We start from the raw sequence: 18,524 nt of genomic DNA, 5'->3' as shown, positions 1-18,524 counted from the left end.
TGTACCAATCTTTTTCATTTGTATTCGGGCACAGCAGTGTCTGCGATGCTATAATTTACATTACAGTTCACTCGTGGTGTTGTACATTCTCTGGGTTTTGACAAGTGTATAATGACATGTATTGCTCATTATAGTATCATACACTAACAATTCCTCTGCCTTAAAAATCCTCAGTGCTCAATGTATTCATTTTTCCCTCACCCCAAACTCCTGGCAGCCACTAATCTTTTTACTTTAGCCACAATTTTGCCTATTCCACGATGTCATATAGTTGGAATCCAACAGTATGTAGCCCTCTCACTTTGGCTTCATTTACTTAGTAATATGCATTTAAAGTTCCTCCATGTTGTTCATGGCATGGCTCATTTTTTAATGCAGAATAATATTCTATCATCTGGATGTGCAACTCAGTTTATTCACCTATTGAAGGACATCTTGGTTGCTTCCAAGTTTGTCAATTGTGAGTAAAGCTGTTAGACATCTGTGCGCAGGTTTTTCTATGGACATACATTTAACTCATTTGGCTAAGTACTAAGGAAAAAAATTGCTTCATGCTATGGTAAGGGTATGTGCTCTTTTATAATGCATCTCCAAACTTTCTTCCCAAGTGGCTGTCTCATTTCCCCGACTTTTAAGGCATAGCCCAGCCAGCCATGCCAGGATGTAGCATTGACTTCTTTGGTGGGTGAACATCCCAATTCTTTGTGCCTATCTTGAGATATGCTATTATGGACAATCACATTCCAAAGCAACATAGGGCAAATGCTTATGTTTCAGTCTCAGTTAACCAAATGTGTATTAGAGGGTGTGTCTGGATGCAGGCAACTTACACTGTGTCCAACTCACCTATTGCTAGGTTGGCCTCTGAAAGCCGACAAGCACCATAATGTGTTCGCACCTCTAAGACGGGGAAAACGTGGCTGCCTCTTTTTTCCTGAAAAAGCCCAGTGGCTTTCACACTACCTATCCGTTTCTTTCTCCTTTCCCGTTGCTCTCCCACAGACCTGTTAGTCATCGCTCCTCATTTACTGGGAATTTGCCTCCAGACTCATCGTTCTACTTTACTCTCCCCACCATAATATTCAGTCCTGACTTCAGTTCCTTCGCCTTCTCATCTCTAACATTTTTCTCACCTTCCACCAGAGACCCACTCCTGTCATCACCCTCAGAGCCTTCACAGCAACAGAATTTACACCCTTCAGACATCTCGATTTCAAGCAGCTCACCCTTTCAGCACAGCTATGTTTCCTGACTCACTCGCCACAATTCTCTGAAGTCACAGGGTCTCCAATCTCTTGACTTTTCCTTTGTCTCACAGCCCATCAGCCCGTTTCCTCATTAACTTAAACACCAGGATCCAGCTTCTCACCAGGCCCTTGAACTTATTTACTCCCACCCAGTAGATGCCAATCCTAACAAACTCACTCTGCCTTTTCCATGCTTGTCCTGAGCAGCTCCAAGTTGCAGACTACTGAGCGGGCTCAGAGGCATCATTTGAAGCCATCATCTCAAACTGCAGAGGGTCATTTGTGCTCCTGACACCCGTTACACTTTGCTATTGTTCCCACTCTGAAATGCTCCTTCATGCTTTCTTTGGTCTTCAAACCACCTACACTGTTCCTCGGAATCCTGGCTGATGGGTAGCTTCCAATTCCGAGAATACAGAATCTAGGGAGAGCTCTCTCATTTCCTCACACCAGTTTAGAAGCGCATCTGAATTTGCCTCTGGCTTCTGATTCTTTTCTACTACTACAAGGCCTCTAACAAATATTCCTTCCTTGGGTTTTGGATGAGCTCACTTCAAAGATGAGCTCGTTTCACCTCTCCATTCTTCCCTCCCTTCATCATCCATTCACACCACTGCATCATCATTCTTTTGCCCCACCTTTAAGGGGGGTCAGTATGAATTATGTAAAATTATATAACTATTCAGAAGTTACTTGATGTTCATTTCTCAATATCCACCCCTCAAACATAACCGCTTTAATCTATTTTCTAATAGAAATTAGAAATCAGCCCCTAATCAGGGCAGCACGGTGGCTCACACCATAATCCCAACACTTTGGGAGGCTGAGGTGGGTGAAATGATGAGGTCAGGATTTCGAGACCAGCCTGACCAACATGGTGAAACACTATCTCTACTAAAAATACAAAAAGTTAGCTGGGCCTAGTGGTGTATGCCTGTAATCCCTGCTACTCAGGAGACTGACGCAGGGAATCGCTTGGATCCAGGAGATGAAGGTTGCAGTCAGCCGAGATTGCACCACTGCACTGTAGCCTGAACAACAGATACTATCTCAAAAAAAAAGTCATTAGTCCAGATTTGGGACTTTATGTAATTGAAATGTAGTATTGACTTTTTGGTATCTGGCTTCTGCTCCATGCAACATATTTGTGATTGATCCATGCTGTCGTGTAGGTCAGTCGTCCTTATTGCTGAGGGTATTCTATTGCATGGTCGTACCACCATTTGTTTATCCATTCTTCTGTTGATGGAAATTGGGTGTTTCCATATTTGAGCTCCTATAAACAAGGCTGCTTTGGACATTCTGGTACACATCTTTGTGAAAACGTACCTTCCTTTTCACTTGGAACTTCAGGTCATAGGATAGGTGTGTATTTTACTTTATTAGAAGCTAGCAGACAGGTCTTCATAGTGGCTGTACCATTTTGCGTTCTCATAAAAGCAGTGTGGGAGAGTTCTGGTTGCTTAACTTCCTAAACAAATTTAGGAAAATCAGTCATTTTTACTTTAGTGATTCAAGTGGGTGTGAAAAGTGGCCTAAGATTAGCCCGCATTAGAAGTTAGTATCACCGGATCACAACTCACATTTTTAATAAAGGGCACTTGAGTTCCTTCTTTCTTGTAATCATGCCTCTTCTTGTCCTCACCCCTCCTAAAACCACATTATAACTCCCAGTATTGGCTATACATCTATTTATGTAAATTTTTGTTGATGAATCTGTTAAAGTATTGGCTTTAGAAAGAGGATCCAGTAGAGACATCACCAAGGTGCCGCACAATACCCAGAGAGTTCGCAGAAGATAGCTAGGTTTTTCTTTCTCTGCAGCTCCCTGTGATTTAACAATCTACCCTACTTTGTTCTGGGCTTTGTCCCTACATTTTAGGAGTTGCATTCTCTTTCAAGCAGCACCACCCCTATGGGACCTCAAACCTTGCCTTCTTGATAACTGATGGGAGATCCCGGCCATCAGTACCTCCAGTCTGTAAACCTGGGCTGGATGTCCTTGCCTGGACACAGCTTCTCTTGGGGACGCTGTGGAGGAAATCGGGGTCTCGGATGTCGCTGTGTACTCAGGGAAGACACGTTCCGCAGCCTGAGGTGGGCCAAGCACCTGTTGGGCTCCTGGTGGCAGAGTCAGCTGTGCGGTCCCAGCTGTTCCCGAGTGCATTGCTGAGGGACACACTCCTTTCTGCAACGACTGCACCCCAAGTCGTCCTCCCACTTCTGTATTTTTCTCCATCCCTGGCCCACGCTTAGTTATCTCCTCCAGACCTCTCCCCACTGGCCGCCTCTCTTCCACGTGCGAGCTGGGCAGGGAAGGGAGCGCTCCCCTCAGTACTGCCGCCACTCTGCGGCTGTCCAGGGCCGCATGGCGGCCAAAGCACAGCGCAGTAGAGTCTGCCATGTCAGAGAACGGCTCCTTTGCCAACTGCTGTGAGGCCAGTGGGTGGGTAATGCACCTGGGCTGGTCGGGGGCAGGCAGCATGCGGCCCTCCGGGACCCCTCGACCTCCCTTCCTGGGTGGCTCCTGCGCCATCCGCGGTGCTCATCGTCACCACCCACCACCGCCGTGGACCTTGTGGGAAACTTCCTGGTGATCCTCTCGGTGCTCAGGAACCGGAACCGCAAGCTCCGGAACGCAGGTGAGCACCACCCCTGGTGCTGGGGTCGGGCCCCTCCCTGTGTTGGTATTATTCCCCAACCCCGGTATCTGCGCTGCCTTTTCCCTCCTTGGTCCGGGCTTACCTTTCCTTTCACGCTAACGTAGTCCCCAAGTTTGACCCTGCACTCAAAAGTTAGGGTGAGTTCTGTCCCTCCGACGTGCGGCTGCCAAGAACGCACTTGGCACAGATGCAACTGTGTCAGGTTTTACTGGCGTGCTTTTGGCCAGGCCCAGGCGCTGTGGGAACCCGCGCTGCTGGATGCCATCGCTACCCTTGTGTCTTTCCAGAGGTGCCCACATCGGGCCACACAAATCCCACCACCTGTGCTTGACACCCCAACTTCCTTCTTTGCCAACCAGTGTACATTTAATAGTTGCTTAGAAAATCCTTGCTGAAAAAAAAATTTATCAATGGAAGCATTCCAGTGGGTTTTGTGTCATCTCCAGGTCATTTGAAAACTTTTCCTGTTGACAGTGTAAATGCAGAAATTACAGGCTCTGCTTGGACTGAACTCAATTGCTTTGAAATATCATGGTCTTTTCTGAAGACTGGGAATTCCGGGGGTTAAGTATGAAAATTAAAGCAATGATTTGGCTAAATCGTGTTCCAATCCTGGAAGTATTTTTTCCCATTTCAATCCACTCATTTCAATATTACCATAGTCAGGTCTTCTAATAAACAAAATCACAGAAGTGGGGAGTATCTGAACTGTTGCCCTCACAGGTCATGGGACATGCTGACCATTTCAGCCTAGGAAGGAGTTCAGTGACTGGTTCATTTTGCAGTTTCTCAAGATGGGCCTTAGAAGGCCACTTCAGATATTAGAATGAATTAAAATGGAAAGATAACAGCAGAAAAACGATGTGTAGATTAAAAATGCTTTTCTACAGAGTCAACCATTTTTAGCAAATGGTAATATGTATTTGGTGTGGCCTGTGATTCTAGGATTTATTTTTTCAGTTATTTTGAGATGGAGTCTTTCACTTTGTCACCCAGGCTGGAGTGCAGTAGCAAGATCTCAGCTCACTGCAACCTCCATCTCCCAGGTCCAAGAGATTCTCCTGCCTCAGGTTCCCGAGGAGCTGGGATTACAGCTGTGAGCCACCACACCCGGCTAATTTTTAAAAAATATTTTTGTTAGAAACAGGGTTTCACCATGTTAGCCAGGCTGGTCTTGAACTCCTGACCTCAAGTGAACCACCAGCCTTGGCCTCCGAAAGTGCTGGGATTACAGGCATGAGTCAGCACACCCAGCCAACGCTAGGATTTTTATCAAAGAAAAAAAAAAAAAAAAAAGCACTCCAACTTTGAGTGTCTGGCCACCATATGGGAAACCTAACATTATTAAGAAATAAGCTTTCTAACCCAGTCACTTCAGTAGTGGTGGCTAATGTTTTCTGGAATACTTTGTTCAAGATATTTGTCCTTTGAAGAAAATATTAGGGAACGGGTTATGTTTAGAAAACTGCATTTAATACTTTTGACACATTGTCCCTTGTAGCCATCATAAACATTTTCTGCACAGGGAGGCAGAAGGGAGACAGCTCCTGGCTTTGTGGGGGTGGAAAGGGCCCTCATGTTTCTGCTATTGGCCCCTCCTGTCCCTGACTTAGAGTATTTAGAGCAGGTCTGGCAAGCCATGAGTCCCTGCTCTGTAATTCGGATTGCCCACCATGAGAAAGGTTGAGGAAGTAGGAGCTTCCTTTTTTTGTAAGGAGAAAAGCACCCCTCCCCTCCTGCATCCTACAGAGAAGCTGGTCTTTTCTGTGATCCTGGCAAGGTCTACAGAAACATTACCCATTTGGGAGTGTGGCAGAGGAGGGTCATGAGCATGTTTAATTGCTGTTACATCCTCTATCTTTTCTGCCTCCTGATGTGTCCACTACAGCACAGCACCAGGGAAAAAAAAATTAACAGTGTATCTAATTGACATCAATTCCTGCCACTGCTGCGGTCTTGCAATTTAACCATTTCTTATGTGACCACTGGCGTTATTGATGATGGTCACATACAATTGTAGTACTGACTTGAACTGAAAGATCTCAGCAGAGTGAGGTTTCAAAAGGTGCTTAAAACTTACAGCTCTTTGGCTAGTTAGCACCCATTCTACTCTTCATCAGGCCTTGTCTTACTGAAGAGTGTGGAAAGGCTTATTCAGACCTTGCTGTACTTAAGTCTGGCTCCTTACATCATTGGTATTTTAAAAATTCTGTGACAACGAACGTACATATGTATTTCCAATAACCAAGATATGTAGCCCATATTGAGGTGACAGCATGTTTCCCAGGAGACAGCAATATCCTTTACTTGCCTATCACAAACCTCGGTGGGGCACAGCTGTATCATCCCTAACAGTGGTGCTCCGATGGCAGGGTGAGTGATTAGATTGTCATTTTTTTTCAGGAATATCCTATCTGTAGCTTCTGTTGCTGCATGTGGTGGGTTGATTTCGGAGGTAGCACTATAGAAAGGGACACAGAAGAGTGGAAGCAAGGTGGGAGGTAGGGTCAGGGCACTGACCCAACTTAAAGGGTAAGGCCCTGTCTGTTCACTCTGCTACATTCTCAGTCTTCCACAGCCCATGGCACTGGGTTGGCACCTCAGTCTTGTCACCAGGATGTGCTTCCAGGTGACTAGCCACACTTTGGACTCAGAATAGTTGAGAACTTTCCCTCCTGGGCTCACCACTGCTACCCTGACCATTGATCTACACCTCACTCATTTTGATCTCTTGCATTTTTGAGCTTTCTCCGGGAAACTTCCTGTCAGGTTTCCCTTTCTGTATTTTACACACACATACATGCACACACAAGACATACAGTCCGTTTTAAAACAAAAGACTTTGACCTTCATGTCCCTCCCTAACTTCCTTCTCTCTCCGCCTTCTCATCCAGACATTTTAATGTGGTTGTGGACATCCACTGGCTCTACCCCATTGCTTCCCATCCTTCCTCAGTCATCTGGACTCTGTTCTCTGGAAATGTTTCTCTGTGCTGTATGTGACAGATTCACTCCCTCTGTGGGATCTTTCACTCCCTTGGCCTAACGGACTAGTTTGATTTTTTTCTCTTCATTTCCAGGATACCTGTCACCTGAAAGTCATCTTTTGTTCCTCCTCCTCTCATTTCACACTTCCTAATGATTTTTGCCTTCCACTATTTCTCAATTTCCCCCTTTTCTGCCTCCTTATTCTTATTGTCCCACTTCATGCCTTCATCTCTTGAGCAAATGCCATCCGCAGTGCTTGGGAGCTTTTCCTGCTCCCTCCTCCAGCTGCTGTTACCACTGCCAAGAGTAACTGCCTCCCATTCTCCAGAACAGCGTCCAACTCCAGAGCACAGCTCCCACAGCCATTTGTGGCTGGCCTAGCCAACCTCACTTATAGCCTCAACTCCCTCCTCTCACCAATGCCAAAGTGAGCTGCTGCCACTTCCCAAAGGGGCTATGCTCCTAGACGTACGCTCTCAGCCTCTTCTGCCTAGTCAATAGCTGCTCCTCCTTCAACCCCTTCCCAAACTCTTCTGCAGGGTTGTCCATGTTGATTATTAATTCCGTGAAGGGCATAGTGTCTCCCTTGCTGGACTTCCAGGATACCTGTGCCCTCCCCAGTACAGCATTCCCCTCACTGTACTCTTGTTCTGTGTCTCTTCCCGCTGGACTGTGCACCTGTTAAAGCAGACACTTGTTCAATTTCTAACCACAGAGCCACGTACATAGTAACAGAACACACCTCTGATGAAACAAATCGTAAATGGCCAAGACACCAAGTGCTGGGAGAAAATGAATCGATTTTGCTTCACGAACTGGGATAGACCTCAGTTACAGTACTCAGCACTGCATAAGTAATACAGGTTTTCATTAAACTGAATTACTTTGAGAGCTAACAGCCCAAAGTACATCTCACTTTTGCCCTCAAAGGCTTACTATTGGCACCTTCTGCATGAAGGCATGGCTGTTCCGATTTTCCTGTACGGCTTAATTTGCTCAGCAGGTTCCAGTCATGCCACAGTATTCCTCTAGTGATTCCTCTTGGGGAGTTTGCCCTGATGAGATTTGGATGGGGACACAGCCAAAGCACATCTTGAATTCCCGCATGTTGCCAGGAGGACCTGATCGCAGGTAATTGAATCACAGGGGCAAGTCTTACTCACTATAGTGGGAACAGTATGAGAAAGTCTGATTTATCTGATGGTTTTAAAAAGAGTTATCCTGCACAAGCTCTCTGACTGCTGCCACCCACTTAAGACACGACTTCCTCCTCCTTGCCTTCCACCATGATTGGGAGGCTTCCTCAACCATGTGGAACTTTAAGTCCAATTAAGCCTCTTTCAAGTTGCACAGTCTTGGTTATGTCTTTATCAGCTGTGTGAAAATGCACTAATAAAGCCCCCTTCTTGGCCTGGCCCGAGGTTGCCACCTTCAACTATCTGTAATATGCAGCCCATCCAAGAGAGCTGAGAGAACTCTCTCCTCACTGTAACATCTAAGTACTCCCCATTGTCAAAGGTAGGCACAGCAGCACCCGTTATTCCTGGCTCCATAGGCACAGCCACCTTAGTTTTCCAAGCAACAGTTAGAAGCTGTGGTCTGACAATGGATTTTTGTGCTGCAACTGGGTTAGAAAGGCTGTCTGGGAGGTTTACTGAGTGCAAAAATTGCCATTTCTGGGGTGCACTGATGATTGGTAAAACAAATATATGAAGTATTTGATATTCAGATTGCCTACACAAACATGGAGAATTCACTTGAACACACAGGTCTTTGTCCAAGGTCACTCTATGCTGGCAAAGCTGCCCCTTCTCCAAGGCCCCAGTGGTGTGGAGACTTCACACCAACCTCGTATCCAAAACCAGTAGCTGCTTGGGAGCTTCCTGATGGGAATATTCTGCCTATGCGAGTACTTTGCTTCCCCAGTTAGATAAGGAAAGTCTGGAATGTGGCCCCTGTTCCTTGCCTCTCTTTCCACTTGTTGACTGGGACAGCAAATGATGCTTGATAACCAGTGTGGTTCTGGAAGGCCTAGAGGGACATGCCTAATAGACCCACAGTCCCTACTCTCCAGGAGTTACAGGATCAAGTGGAGCCCATTCCATCCAGGCTTCTATCCTACCACCAACCACTCATTGACACGCCACTTGGCAACAGATGTCTTGTCATGCTCAGCATGAAATGTTTAGAGTGCCCTTAACAGCCCAAGACCAAACTGGCCTCCCTTGGACTCCTTCCCCAGTGTTTGAGCTGTCCAACTTTGCATTTCAGCTGTAAATACCTTACTGCCTCTTCACTGAGCAAAAATGGGCACTTTATATCCTATAATTACATCTTTAGTTGAAAAAAATCACGAATGCTAATAATCCTCTAATTCCTTCCATGTAACTCTCAGTATCCCAGGGGTATAACGACTTTGATGTTTGACTGTCTATCTCCAGAAAGCTACATTTTGCATTTGGATATCATGTACTGAAAAACTCAATACTGAAAGCTCCTGTTGGGTCTTACAATTTACAATACTTATTGCTGGAGAAGCCGAGGATAGAGAATTGGAAAGCGAAGTCCCAGGTCTTCAGGAGTTTGCCATCTAGAAGCAATACCCTACTTCTCACACCTTCTCTCACAGGGATCACAGTCAAACATTATGAGCCTCTTTAATATGTCAATACAGCTAATATGCAACAATAATAGCTAACATTACTAGGTGCCTATTACATGCCATATTCTAGTCTTTAAGGGAAAAAGAGCCCTCCACAGTCCTCTATCAAAGTGATATTTCTTCCCAAGTACCACTCTGTCTCCTCCTGAAGACACAACCGATAGAACAATCTCCAGGGCAAAATTGGAGATCAGGAAATAGTAGTTACTGCTGATGTCACTGCTGACTTCCTGCCTGCCAGTTCCAATAAGCACTTTTCTGCCCTTTCTCACTTTTGTAGATGACCAAGCAACTCTACACCCTTTCTCTTAATTCCTTTGATGTTTCTTCTCTTGTTTTTCTCCTTTTTCTTTCTCAGTCTTTGTGTTATGGCTATAGGCAATTCCCACAAAATGGGTGTCTGCTTCTTTATAAAACAAATCATGCTATCAACATGAAGGAATTCTTGGGAAAAACAAGAGTCCATTTATGTAAAATACCATCAACTGTAAGACCTATCAATTGTTTTGTTGCTTTTGAGTGTAATAAAATATTTCCCATGAGAATTTCAAAATGATCTTTTGATGGTTATTGAAGAATGTTTTGTAATAAGCATCCATTTAAAATAAGATACTATGTTCTTTAATGTATTTTAAGTGGTTGAAATAACCCCATATGTATCTGTGTACACTATTGTTTGGTCTTTTAATTAAATCAGAAATCAACTTAGCTTCTGTACGATTCATCCACACATTCTAAGATTTCCATCAATATGTGACCTTGCAAGCATCTGCTCTCAAGAGATTTGGGAATCTAATTATGAGCTTACACTAAATACTTTTAGTGCTGGTTTGAAAAAATCAAGTTGTCAATAAATTATATGTTCAATTATTTCAAATGCCCATCCCCAGAACATAAGAATATATCCTATTTGGAGATTATTTCTCATGTTTCCCATGCATCTCTCTTTTGAGGTAAACAGCCATTCTGGGAGGGGAGAAGTCCTGTTGCAGAAGCCTTGGTAGTTGTCTGGCCCCTTGGTGAATTGTCCTGCCTGACCAGCCTCATATCCTGCCACAGCTCCAGTCCCAAGTTGACTGAGACTCCCCACTGCTCCCAACACCTTGTGCTGGCCTTCCAACTCTCACCAGATTGAACAGCTACTGTTTCTCTGCTGTTTCCCTCACAGGTCCATGGGCATCTCAGTGGCAGGGGCCATGTTTTTCATCCATCAGTGTGTCCTACTTAAATGTGGTAGGTACTCAAACATGTTGCACATTTGAACAGATTGAAGAGTGGAGGAAGACCTCAAGGCAGAGCAAGTTTAGCCCTGTTTGAACAGACAGATCGTTTGTTGACTTCCCCAGAATAACCCTTTTTGCACCCTGTTTTTATTTAATGGTCTTCTCTAAGAGATCATGAAGTTTGTAAGGGGAGGCAGCATGTCTCCCCTTACATCTGGCAGAGACACATGCAGAACCTAGTATATACTCGGCAAAATTTGCCACACAAATGACTCGATGATTCTATCTTCTTAGCTCAATGACTAAGGAGAATTTGCATCTAACCAAATTTTTCTTCTGCACACTGAGGGCAAGAACAGAAGAGGGGCAAGCGATACAGGGAGCTTCAATCTTCCAGCATTCTCCTGACGAATACTAGATAGCTCAGCACTGGCTGGTCCTTCCCTAGATTACCAGATCTCCATTAAGTAATAAATTTTCCAGAAAGAGAGGAAGAGAAGAGGGTGGGACCATGACGGTCGTGTCTGTGAAAGGATGCGCTTTGTGTATGAATCCTGGAAGGGGATTCCATGTTAGTGAACAAAGCCATGTTGTCAAAGCCTCTCTCCATTAATACACCCTATCTGCTGGAAGCAGATGGAAATAAGTCATGCCAGGACTTGTGACATATTCATTATGCACAGGGTGACTGCAGTGCCATGTGCATACTGAGTGATTTCTCACCTGTCTGGGGAAGAAATGGATGGAGAACTGCATCTCCCCTTGACTATCGTCCACATTAGACCTGGCTCCTTACAGATTGGAAGACAAAACACGAATTTTATTCACCTATTTGGAACTGTGCCATGAAAGCCTGGAGACAGTGAGATGTCTGGGCAGATCAATCTACAGCACGAAGTGGTTTATTTCAGCCTTTTAGAAACAACCGGAGTAACAGGGAAGAGTAATTGGATCACTTTCCGCGTGAAGTTGAATGTGTTCTTCTCACTATTTACAAGCTGTTTGCCAGCCTCTGGGGCATTATTAGGGGATAAGCCACATTAACACAGCAGAACTTGACTCTGCCTTCCCAGAGAAACAGCTGGCAGAGCTGGCACCGGCTTCCAGGCAGCTCTTGACTTTCTCTGCTCAGCTTTCAAGTGCCAAGAGCTTGTATGTTTGCTGGGCCAGGTGCCCAGCAGGTCCTGCTGCGACTCATCATCCTGTGCTGGGGAGAAATTCTCTTCACAGAACCAACCATGTGAATGTGCAGGGCTGAGGAGATGGCAGGGCTCCAAAAGAAAAGGGAGCCCATGAACGAACAGTCACCAAAAAGGAGCTCGGAAACTCGCCCAAATTCACTTGGCCAGAAAGTGTCAAGACTCAGATTATCCCAGATTTTTCTGACTTCAGCATAACCCTCCAGATTTCAAAAGGACACTTGTAATTCTCAGACAAGGGCTCCCGATTCAGCTAAAGCCAAGCAAGTTGACAGAGGGAATCCCTCATGTTCTTGGAACCAAGTAAGGTTTGTGTAGGTCAATCAGAGATGCAGATCCAGCAGTGGAGACCGCCAACAGGTTGAGAATTAAATGGACAGTGAGGAAACCCTCCACATCCCAATCAGGTCCTTGTTGCATTTTTTGCCTTGCTGTACCAACTAGAAAGAATATGAGGCCATTTTTAACTCCTGAAGTAAATAAATCTGTAAATATTAGAGTAGGTACGTTTCCAGCAGTTCAAATCAGTCACGATTCTCCTTCGCCATCCAACCTGCTAGACGATCCTGAGACAGGGAAGCTCACTATGTTACAGGCACTCCAATTGTCCAGACAATCCTTTTATCTGCTTATGTCCTGTCTCCCTGGTTCCCTACCTAGCTGTGGACACAGTATTGTCATTCAGTCTTGAGAACTCCCATGACTCCAGTAGACTTGTGTGGGTTCCCAGTGGGGTTTGACCCCATTCCTCTGAAGCCAAAACAGGCCCTTCATCAAGGCTGCCTGAGGGTCTTTCAGGTTCCTATCCCTACACGGAGCATGCCACAGGGACTCTTGACACAGGAGGAATGTGGAAAGGCTGTAGGCCACCCTCTCTCCCTACTTTTGTGGGTAAGTCCAGGTATGGCATCTTCACTTGAAGGGCTGACTCAGGTGAACTCCTAACTGGGTGGCTTCTCAGCCTCCCTTTTTCTGTATCTCCTGGAATTCATCCATAAGCCTGGCCTGTCCAATAGTGTGCTTTAGAGGATTTTTCCATCTGCCTGACCCTCTGAACCCCGAGGCCATCACACCAGCCTCTCTGGCAATGGGACAGACACATGGCAGCAGTGGAGTTTCCATGTCTTTTTTGCTGACTTGCCACTTCCTCTTGCACATCTGTCCCAACCACTCTCTGCATTTAGCCACCCTAAGGCTGGAGGCTTCACCATGTGGCAAGAGATCCCAAGATTTGAAACATCATGCCCAGTGCACACTGCATCACTCAGGGCCCCTGATGGAAGGCAGGTCTGTTCTGACTATACAGTAGGTATTCAGAAAGTTTAACACTTAGGAAGTGAAACAACTGGCATTAGTGATGGAGCTGCTCACACTGAATTTTGTACTGCCTAAACTTTTAGGTTCTCGGTGCTCTACTCATGGGTTTGAGTTTTACAATGCAAACACTTGAGGAAAAGAGATTGTGTTCCTTCAGAGTAAGCCCTGCTTCCACCCTAGGACTCCAGCTTAGAACATGCCTGAAGCATATTAATTGATGGCTGCATGGTTTCCTGCACTCTGGTTGGCTCAGCTTGGTGACGCTGGATAAGCTCCATTCCAAGGAGACGCTCCATTCAAAGGACAAACGCCTAGACAGTCCAGGAAGGCTGTAACTGTGCAGGCAAGCAGGGAGGCCCCTCAGAGGCTGTGAGCTTAGGAATTCCGACAGCCCCTCCTCACCCAACAGGGCTGGGGCTCTGTCCCACTACTCCAACTGTGTCAACATGGCCACAAGTCTGGAAGTACTGGCCCCAGACAGGGCACAAAGGGGAATACCAGAAACAGGTGGTTCCTACTCAATACCTTTCTTCTAGTCCAGTGGCAAAGCACAATTCACATTTAGAAAACCCACTTAAAGACACTTAGAAAGTGGTCTGTTAGCCCATGTGGAGAAAATGCACAAGGAGACTGGCAGATGTGCAGGGAGGTGAGGAAATGAGGGAGGGGTTGTAGTGATTAGAAATCCATGTTCCTAACTTCAGACTTTCCTTTTTCGATAGATTTGTTGGGGCTGAAATGATGCCAAGCCCCTGAGCATCTGTGTCTCACGGAAACAGCATGTGTGAGCACCTGTTAAATCCACCAGCACTTTGCGTCATTAACTGACAGCTATATTTAGAGGTGGGTATCACTGCCCCCAGTTCACAAAACAAAAATGGGGCTCAGAGCCTAAGTACCTTGCTTCAGTCATACAGCTAGTGAGTGGCCTTGGTTTCCACTCACGTTGCCAAAATAACTCCATGATGGGTTGGATGTTCTATGGAATCGAAGTTGTGGGGTCTCGTGCTGACTGTTGCTGTCTGCTGCTTCAGGTAATTTGTTCTTGCCGAGTCTGGTATTGGCTGACCTGGTGGTGGCCTTGTACCCCTAACCCGCTAATCCTCGTGGCCATGTTCTATGACAGCTGGGCAGTGGGGGAGGAGCACCGCAAGGCCAGCACCTTTGATGGGCCTCAGCGCCATCGGCTCTGTCTTCAACACCACGGCCATCGCCATTAACCGCTACTGCTACATCTGCCACAGCGTGGCCCGCCACTGAATCTACCGGTGCTGGCACACCCCTGTACACATCTGCCTCATCTGGCTCCTCACTGTGGTGGCCTTGCTGCCCAGCAACTTTGTGGGGTCCTTGGAGTATGACCCACCCATCTACTCCTGCACCTTCATCCAGCCAGCCAGCACCAGGTACACTGCAGCAGTGGTGGTCATCCACTTCCTTCTCATCACTGTCGTGTCCTTCTACCTGCGCATCTGGATGCTGGTGCTCCAGGCACACAGGGAAGCCAAGCCAGAGAGCAGGCTGTGCCCGAGACCCAGTGACTTGCGGAACTTTCTAACTATGTTTGTGGTGTTTGTGATCTTTGCCTTCTGCAGGGCCCCACTTGACTGCATCGGCCTCGCTGTGGCCATCAACCCTCAAGAAATGGCTCCCCAGATCCCTGAGGGGCTATTTGTCACTAGCTACTTACTGGCTTATTTCAACAGCTATCTGAATGCCATCATCTATGGGCTCCTGAACCAGAACTTCCACAGGGAGTACAAGAGGTTCATCTCAGCACTTTGGAACCCATGGCACTGCATTCAGAATGCTTCCAAGGGCAGCAAGGCAGAGGGGCTGCAGAGCCCAGCTCCACCCATCACTGGTGTGTAGCACCCGGCCCAGGGACATGCTCTCTAGCCTGGATCTGAGGCACACTAGCTGTAGGACAAACTCATGAAACTGTTTTAGTGCCAACAGATAAACAGCTTTCTTCTTCAGTTCCACAAACACCAACAGTGCTCTCTATGGACCAGGTCTGGCTTGCTGCCTACCCTCTGGGAGGTCACATTCTGTTGCTAAATTTAGTATCAAGTAACATCCATTGGTGCTTTCTTTGTACCAGGCACCGTAGTAAGGGCTTGCTATGCATTGTCTCAATCCTCACAAGAGTCTTGGGAAAAGGTATTATGATCCATTTTACTAGTAAGAAATGGAAATTCAAAAATCTGCAATTACGGCCAGAATTCAGAGCGCTACATTCAGGGCTAGATGTGGAGTTCAGGTCTGATGACAGCACCCTACTTCTGTCCCCACTCATTCCAGCGTGGGGTGTGCGGCAGGGACAAAGTGTAGTGACCTAAGAATTGCATGTCCACGAGGTGCCTGGGGTCCTCAGCTTGCCAGCTGCTTTCCTGAAGAGCCCAGAATTTTATGGAGCCCAGGATCCATCATGCTGGATCCTCTTTCTGCCCTTGTCATGTGAAGAATCCAGGCTGAGTGCTGCGCTTGGTCACCTAGCCATGTGGGAGCTTGTTAAAAATGCAAATTTTCTGGGCTCTGCCAATAAGGTTTTGATGTTGGAAATTTGGGGCGGGTGTAGGCATCTAACATTAGAGGTCCTTGACCTAACTGTTAGGGATGAAAGTGTCATAGTCCTGATGATGGCAATAGTAGTGTGCTCCACCCAGGTAGGCCTCTCCATTCCCACACTTCAGTTCCAGAGAGGTACAGAAGAGTCCTAAGGATTCTGAGCTTCAGCCACTTTTCCTGGCTCTGGGCAGAGTTTGCGACGACGTGGTCAGACATGTATTGCTCTGTCCTCACTGCTTCCCTTCCCCTCCAGGCTCCAACTATAGAGATGTGCTCTGTATTCCAGATTGGGACGAGATGCAACCATAATGCTTTAGTCATGCCAGTCATTTCATGGCCATTCCCAACTTTGTCAAAGTGATGAGACCCCCACCAAGTGACCTAGCTAGTAAAGACAGCCACCCAAGATTTTGTCTTCAATTTCTTCTAAAACTCCTTTATTGAAGAGTTGATTCTCTTTACCCTGAAGTTATTAGCTGTTCTAAGCCTGTTGATATCACTACCCAGCTGTTTTCCTGCCCACTTAAATCCTCTATGAAAGGAGGCTACCATTATGCACCTGTTCTTGGAACTACCTTGATCAATTTTGCCAAGGAAATGCTTATACTTTTCTCCCCACTGTTTAGTTGACTGTCACCTTCACAGGAATATTAGTGGCCTGTATTCTTTTATCTCTATCATTCCCTCAAGTCCCACTCAGTCATACCTCTGAACTCTTACCTTGGGGTCTTGGCAAATTCATTAGCTCATATCAAGGAGTGCTTGGTAATCAACTTACTAGCTATAGAACCTTGATTTAGTCCAATCCCCAAAACCCCGCTTAAGACTCCAGGCTTAACCTATACAACTTGTCCAGGATCCTGAGTGCTTCCACAGTATGCCTATTGTTTGTTAGAGTTCTAGGGAACCCCCTTCTCCGTGGCTTACAAATGTTGATAGCTAGTATGTATGAGGAACTTGCCTATCCGGCCAGTTTTCTTTATATAGTTAGATCTGCTGAGGCAAAGCACCAGACTAGCTCTGAAATTTGTTAGAACTAAAAGGTTCCTCACACTTGTTTTATAGATACATAAGCCAGAACTTGCCTGGGTGCAAAGATGGAGCCGAGTACTTCTTTGGGTAGACTGTTACTGTGGTATGGAGTAGTGTTCCATGAACATGTGATGAGTAACCTCTCCCTTAGGAATTCTTGCCGATGAAGCTACATCTGCAGTAGCCACCCAAAGAACTTAATCTATTGGCTTGGGTTATATTAGGCAAGATTGTTCCTGTCTTGGCAGGATAGCATGCAGTCTGCAATAGCTAATATAACTGTACATACAATGCCTCAGCTGAAGTCAAACCCCACATGGACAAGATTAGACAACAGGCCATCTGCCTACAGCAACTCTCCAGAAGCCCCACAATTACCCAAATGATTTTCTGGGCTTCTCACAAATGTCCCAGGTCTTCTGATCAGTTTCACAAGAGCTCCTGAAATTACAACTTTCCTTTTCTCTAATAAGGCTCATAATTTACCTCATAATTCAGTATTGCACTAAGTCTTGTGCTGAAACTATAGATTAGATGACTAATGTTTTCATTATGCAGGGCAGGAGCCCCAGACCTGGCATGCCAGAGTACCTCTAAGGCTACTACAAAACAACTTCAATTCCTCTCATGCTGATCATGGTATTCCCATCTGTACCCCCATCAGCAGGAAGCTGACAGTCATACCCTCATTCCTTACTGATTTCTGCCTCAGGATTCATAAGTAGGTCGAGGGGATACTGAGACCACCCTCAGAGTTAACACTAACAAGCCCGGCTTCAGGCAGAATTAGGAGGTACCCAGGCACACTGGTCCTATTTGGACTCTTTGCAGTTGCCTATCCAGAGTCACGGAGTATGCCGACCACCTGCTTCCTTCATTGTTCCCACAGATAAGCTAGTCTCAGCAGAGATCCTAAGACTTTAGGCTCAAACACTGCTTATTTTTCGGACCTTCGAATTCCAGCAGGATGTCTGGTGCCAATCAATCTGAAAATCCAACCAAGGAACTGACTCAGCCTAAAAATGCTTTTTCACCTTTTTGCCCCCTGACTACCTTTTACTTCTAAGGCTAATCACAGCAATTCCTCACACCTCAGACCAACATCCATCCAACCATCCTTGTAGATCCCTTAACGTTATTCCCCAAACCTCTTGAGGTAGATTTGAGGTTTCCAACCACCTCATTTAGTGGCTCTACCATTAAGCTTTCTTGGCTTCAACCTTGGTGCATTGGTATGTTGACTTGTTATCCAACAGGCAATCCATCTTATGTACTATGCTTTAACTCTAAGATCTCCAGGAGTAACTAAGTCTTTTGCTCAGTAAGAGACCTTAACTATTCTCCCCACAGATACCCTTTCATCTTTCTTCAAGAGGAAGCTCCTGAAATTGTTCTACTTCAAACATTCTTGCCAGTATTTCTTCCCCTTTTAACTTCAATAGTTTCCCTTGCAAACTTCTAAACAGCTTCCATCATTCTGATGTTTTCTGAATGCCCACATCTTAATAGTCCCAGGAACTTGGGGGACAGCAGAGAAGAGAGAGGGGTTTTTCATTTGACCCTATTACAGTAGTGACGAATTGCCCAGTTAGCCATGTGTCATGCTGCATGCAGCCTGGATT

General features: G+C 45.9%; 1 protein-coding gene across 1 annotated transcript; it reads left to right on the top strand.

The window, feature by feature from the left end:
• Positions 1–3,649: 3,649 nt before the first annotated feature.
• Positions 3,650–15,171, top strand: MTNR1B (melatonin receptor 1B). Its single transcript, XM_017498442.1, is given in 6 exon segments — positions 3,650–3,763; positions 3,765–3,806; positions 3,808–3,889; positions 14,334–14,386; positions 14,388–14,464; positions 14,466–15,171. Coding segments are annotated over 6 exon segments (1,074 nt in total).
• The last annotated feature ends 3,353 nt before the right edge of the window (positions 15,172–18,524 follow it).

Source organism: Cebus imitator, unplaced genomic scaffold (genome assembly GCF_001604975.1).
Source record: "Cebus imitator isolate Cc_AM_T3 unplaced genomic scaffold, Cebus_imitator-1.0 Scaffold241, whole genome shotgun sequence".
Lineage (NCBI taxonomy): Eukaryota > Metazoa > Chordata > Mammalia > Primates > Cebidae > Cebus > Cebus imitator.
This window is presented reverse-complemented; position numbering and strand designations above follow the sequence as displayed.